General features: G+C 41.4%; 1 protein-coding gene across 1 annotated transcript; it reads right to left on the bottom strand.

Annotated features, from left to right (window-relative positions):
* Positions 1-1,321: 1,321 nt before the first annotated feature.
* Positions 1,322-3,839, bottom strand: LOC104603270 (putative receptor-like protein kinase At1g80870). The gene has a single exon (XM_010267266.3). The coding sequence runs from the start codon at positions 3,731-3,733 to the stop codon at positions 1,565-1,567; it is 2,169 nt and encodes a 722-aa protein (XP_010265568.1). The 5' UTR covers positions 3,734-3,839; the 3' UTR covers positions 1,322-1,564.
* Positions 3,840-6,000: the final 2,161 nt, after the last annotated feature.

Below are 6,000 nucleotides of genomic sequence, written 5' to 3'. Positions count from 1 at the left end.
CATTAGGTTCCACATAAGGTGAACATTAAATAAACGGCTAAGTGTTTGGGAAAACATTAAAAATGGTGATTCCTCCTATGGTTAGCTCTCATACAAACCAAGAAAACATTTATTTAATAAACAGTTTTACCAAATATCATTTTACAATAAACACCTACTTAGCTAACACCATTCAAATAAATGATCATAGAACTAGACCTGTTCAAGGGCCAAGCTTTGCCTCTTTATCAACAGAAAATGTCCAGGCCCAAGCCTAAAACCTGACCCACACATAAAATGTCCTATTTCTGGTGTAATTTAATAAATTAATATTATATTAATTTGGTAATACTTTAATAAATTAGTACATTGATTCATATTTCTTAAATAGTAAATTAATATTTGATAATAACTTTATAAATAAATACATATTATATATATTTATTATATATAAATAATATAGATTTTTATTATATGTAATAGTATCGGGCTGGACTTATTTGAGAAAGCCCGAGCCCAAACCCATGGGCCTAAAATTTTGTCCAAATCCAAAAAATATCGGGCCGGGCCAGGGCGGGCCCATAAACAGGTCTACACAGAACCAAACACCATGTAAATATGCTGAATTTCGAGGTGTGGTGTGGGTTCAAACCATGTGGTTTCAGTGATGGGTCCAAACTCGACAAGTAGAGAATCATGGCAGAATCAAAACCATGATATTCTCATGTTTCTTTTCTTCTTTATAAATGAGAGATGCTGTGTTAGTTTTTTCTTTCCTTCTTTTTATACTTGTGTATCAAAGATAGATGTTTGTGAACAATGAAAACTGTTTCATCACTAATACATCTTGCATTGCTGTAGTGTGTTCCATTTCAAACTCAAGATTGATGGTTATCGGTGACCAGCTTGCTTTTATCACAATCACGGGATCAACTTGGTATTTTTCTATTCAATTTTTTATTAGAACAAAACATGAGGAACAATCAAATGATTTTCATGGAAAAATGTGCTGAGCTGGTCAAGATTTGAGAGCTATCTTGGAGTAGCACCAGTCCCAGAGTCAAGACTGCAAGCTGGCATCCCCTCATTTTAATTTCAAATTCAAGAAATCAAAATCCAACAGTGACCATCTAGGTTCTTGGTATTGGAATGCAATTTCTGAGTTTCGCATTTATTTATATCTCTTAACCCAACAAGATTAATTACATGTCTCCTTAAACCTAAAGCAAGATGAGATAAGATTGTTCATTTAATAATCAAAGTTTTGACTTTGTTGAGGAATTTCCAAATTCCAACCATAGACCTGTGTAACAAAACTAGTTGAGGAAGAAAAGTAGCCTGATCAGAAATATACTGGTTCAACAGCCTTCATATTTACATCTAAGAACTGACAAGAAAAATCAATCATCTATTGTACAACAATAGAACTACACTATAATCCTTCATAATACAGTGTCTGAAGACATCAGTCCTTGCATAAACAACTAGTATTCATCTGTTCTATGATGTTACTTCCATTTCATCAGTATGAACCAAAATGGATAGGAAGAATGAAATATGAGCAAGTAGAGTTACTGTGCTCAACTTACTCAACATCTTCCTTCAGTTTTCTGTTCAACCTGCTGAAGGCCTTGGAAGCTGGAGACAGTGAAAACTCAAAGGGTAATGGTGGAAGATCCATCTCCCCTTGCAGAATTTTAACAATCTCACCAATGTCTGGACGCAACTCAGGCATTTTCTGTAAGCACATCAAAGCTATGTTGATACACAGAGTAGCTTGATCTCTGTTGTATGTGTCCTTCAATTTTTCATCCACCAGCTCCAAGATGTTCCCAGCCCGAGCCAAGTTCCTGCACCAGCTTATCAGGTTGGCTCTCTCGAGCTTCATGGGTGAAGAAAGCACATGCAATGGCCTCCTTCCTGAGATGATCACAAGGATCACCACGCCCAGACTGTAAATATCAGCTTTCTCCATCGAACACCCGCATCCACCATATTCAGGCGCTACATAACACACAGTCCCTCTCACGCTTGTTGTACTGCTGAGCTCCCGACTGAAAAGATCCCCACTCCACATCTCACTACCAGCAGAATGGGTCGTCTTCTTCTTCTTCCAACCCTTTCTGAAACTGAACTCTGCACTAGTATCACAGTCGTTCTGCTTCTGTTCTCTGAAAGTAGCACAGCTTTGAAACCGAAACGTTCGACCCAGATCAAAATGTGGGATCTTGAAGCCTTTCTTCCACTTGGCTTCTAGCTTCCTTAACCTGCTACCCTTCTTGCTCATCTCTGCAAGGCGTTCTTCTTTCCACCATTCTTGCATCTTCCTGTGCTTCTTGTTGCTTTTTTTCCCACTCTTTCCTTCTTTCTTCTCAGACCTCTTCTTCGGACCATCAAAGATGAGTCCCTGCAACTGGGGTTCGGCTACAATTTCCAGTTTATCTGTCTGAGTCGAATTATCCAAATCGGTTTTCTCTGGGATACTCTTCTTCTCGTCGTCCCAATCAGGATTGGTGGATGGGAAAATCTGGCTTCCTATCCATTCCATGACATAATCTTTACTGCACAATTCACCACTCCCATCCTGTCTCCACCACCAATCCTTTCCCCACTGCTTTGTACTAGTTTCCGTGTCATCGATTTGCAGAGATGTATTAAGATTCAACTCCTTACTGTGTTCAGAACTACATGGGTCGTATTCGAAAGGAACGAACTTGTTCCAATCTTCTCCGCCAAATCCCACAGCTAATACCGCCTTCCCCTTTGCATTAAAATCCTTAGCACCATCCTCATTTACAGAACCGCCGGTGTTTGGATTCAGAGAATTCGAATTCAGGGTTTTCGCATTATAAACCACTTTACTACTATTTGAATAAGAAGAAGAAGAAGCTTGCAAAGCAATAGAGAAGTCTACCTCAGGAGCAGTCTCAACTGGAGTTTCATCTGTTGGAGTTTCTGCAGGAGCAGAAGCTGGATTCCCAGAAAGCTCCTGGCTTTTCCACAGCTCCTGACTCCGACCCAATTCCTGACTAAACAAGTCAATCCCGAATTCACCTTCAGTCTTAAACCTCGACAGCCCAAAATCTGAAATCTTCGCCCGATAGTCCGAACTCAATAGAACATTACTCGGCTTTATGTCGCCATGAATGACCGGAGGATCACATTCCAGATGCAGAAATGCAAGAGCTCGAGCAATGTCGAGAATAATCTCAAAACGCCGATCCCAATTCAACTCCGACGACGCCGAGCCATCACCGAACAAGGACTCCTGCAAGCTCCTGTTTGGCATATACTCATAAACAAGGAACCTTCTTTTCTCATGAACACAATACCCCAGAAGCGAAATAACAAACGGCGACCTCAAACCACCCAGAATCTGCAACTCATTTTGAAACTCACGCTCGACCTGCAACGACGACGCGTCAAGCTTCTTCACGGCAACAGACTTCCCGTCACGTAGAATACCCCGAAACACAGTCCCGGACCCACCTTTTCCGATCGAATTAGCGTCATTGAATCCATTGGTGGCCGACTTCAGCTCCCTGTAGGAGAACCTCTGCAGCTTCAGGGGAGTGCTGGAGTCGAAAGGGCTGGTGCGAGAGCGGTTGACAAGGGAGTACCAGAGATAGAAAAGAAAGAAGATGAGACCAATGAAGAACAAAGCAGAAGCCGAGATGGTGATAGCGAGAAACAAACCCCGGGCCCTGAGTATCGAGCTGGGGTTTGAGCTTGGAGCTAAAGGCCTCGAGGGCATCTTCTTCTTGGGTTTCTTCAATCGATTACAGACGAAGAAAAGCGAAATGAGGAGAAAAAAGAAAAGGTGGTGGGGGTTTTCATCTGCGACTCCAACAAGCTTTACAGTTGGGAAATCGAACAATAATTCTGAATTCTAGATAATTAAAATAATAAATAATTAAAAATAATAATATAAAGTATAAAAATGGAGGGTCCCAAGGTCCATAGATTGATACATACGCCATGAAATTAATACACGTTGCAGAAGTAGCAAATAATGTGAAGAAAACGAGAAAAAATGGAGGGAACTCAGGGAAGGTGGTGATTTTTAAAAAAATGGAAGAAAAAAAAAAAGAAAATGGGGTGGTGCTATTATGTCAGGTGGAGCGTAGTACGCACCGTTTCGCTTTACCGGGAGCGGTGGAACGTACAAGCTGGAGAGTGGGTCCCACTCTAGCGATCCATGCGGCAATTGTTGCGTGACCGTCGTTCTAAACTTCTTACGTGTCCTTTTTCTTTGTTCTTAGGATTCTAGCACGCTGAAGATTCCTCATACCCCGACCCGGATCCACACCCGAATATACATACATGAGGTCCGCATAGCATCCAAAATCTGTTCCCCATCCGGTTACAGATCTAGATTTGGACGGATCCGCTAAGTCCGACCCATTTCATGCTAATACTGAAAGTAGTTTGAAAAAGTACGGATAAATCCAACAGTATTTTGACATTAATTCCGAATTGGCACCTATCCCAACAGTATTTTGGGCCTAAAAATTATAACCTGGGCTGAATTGTAATTCTTCCAAAGTAGCCGAGGTCATTAATGATCGTTGGATTAATATTAGTAATGTCATAGTAAGTATTATTATCCATAGTTTTCAAAACCGGATCGGACCGGATAGTCAGACCGAAAAAATTAAAAACCAGTTAGATAACCGGTTCTGTTTTACCTAAGAATCATTATTTTACCAAAAATGATTAATTTGATCAGAAAATTGCTGACTCAGGTAGTCGAACTATCCAACGGTTTAACCATTTTTTTTCAAAACAAATCATCCTTTTGATTTGAATGATTGAACCGTTTGACCCAAGAACCAGACCCCTGACTGATCGGGGAATAGTCGGATTTTGTCGGTATTAGGGAGAAATCGGATTTGGTACGTTGCTTAGTAGTTCCAACTAAGAAAGGCACCCTTCTCCACATAAACGACTTGAGTCTTTATCATACATAAGCTATAAAAGACTATGTGAGGACTGTAAAGATTAAATCCAAATTCCTGGGCATTTCATTAATCTATCAAGTTCTCCATCTTCTACAATTGTACCTATTTCCAGTTCCATGCTGACTTGGTAGGTGTTTGGCATTGAAGTGTTTCACAAGTATTCCATTTTTCAAAAATATATTGCTGCATTGGTTAGATTCGGGATTCGGGATTCAGGAAAGGAGGCATTTCTTGAATTGCTAAATTGATTATTCTTGAATCTCTTTGGTGATCTTGAATCATTAAAGGCTTAGTTTGAAAAGAGTATAAATACAAATATATACAGTGCAAATACATGCAAAATAATACAAAATACAAAGTTTTGTATTATATATATTTATATTTGTACTCCTTCCAAACTGAGCCTAAGGTAATGTGGCACATTAAAATTTGAAGAAGCGAATTTCTTTTCTAAGATGTCATACAATTATTGATGGTGCTCAATTCGGCCGGTCCTAACTGTCAACGACCTTGCCTCTGACTGGAGCAACAGGGGGCCTGAAATGGAGAAGAAAGTGGGGAGTCTCCGGGGAGGAACCCGGTGAGATTGCTCCGAAGCTCAAGTTAGTATTCTCTCAAAGGCAAGATAAAACCAGATGGCGCAAAGTTCACATACCTTGTTCTCGGGGGGGTAGATAGCCTTTTATAACCACCTCGCGCACTCACTCCTAAGCTTCTGTCAGGTCGGGTATGATTACTTCTGTGCTTCTGCCAGTTCGGGTGTCATCACCTCTGCTGGGGCAGAACCGCCACTGCTCCTTTTGTCGGAGCCGTCTCTGTAACTGGAGATGGTGGTGGCAGGTGGCAGTGGCAGTGACAGGTGGCCATTGAAGTGCGGCTGTCAAGCGTCAGATCCCAAGTTAGTCAGGTGCGCCGCCCCTGGATACGGACTCCTTCGGTGTCAGGTACGGTGTGGTTTGTCTAGTTCGGCGTCTTGGAGGCGAAGTGCTGGAGTGGTGTGCGCGGTGGTCTTGAGTTCGGATAGAGGTATGGCCCAAACTGCCATGGGGCAGGCCAGTTC

The sequence above is a fragment of the Nelumbo nucifera genome, chromosome 2 (genome assembly GCF_055504915.1).
Source record: "Nelumbo nucifera cultivar China Antique chromosome 2, China Antique-T2T, whole genome shotgun sequence".
Classification (NCBI taxonomy): domain Eukaryota; kingdom Viridiplantae; phylum Streptophyta; class Magnoliopsida; order Proteales; family Nelumbonaceae; genus Nelumbo; species Nelumbo nucifera.
This window is presented reverse-complemented; position numbering and strand designations above follow the sequence as displayed.

What these genes read in the sequence shown, in the direction of transcription:
- LOC104603270 (XM_010267266.3), bottom strand. Translation starts at nt 3,733, where the DNA reads ATGCCCTCGAGGCCTTTAGCTCCAAGCTCAAACCCCAGCTCGATACTC.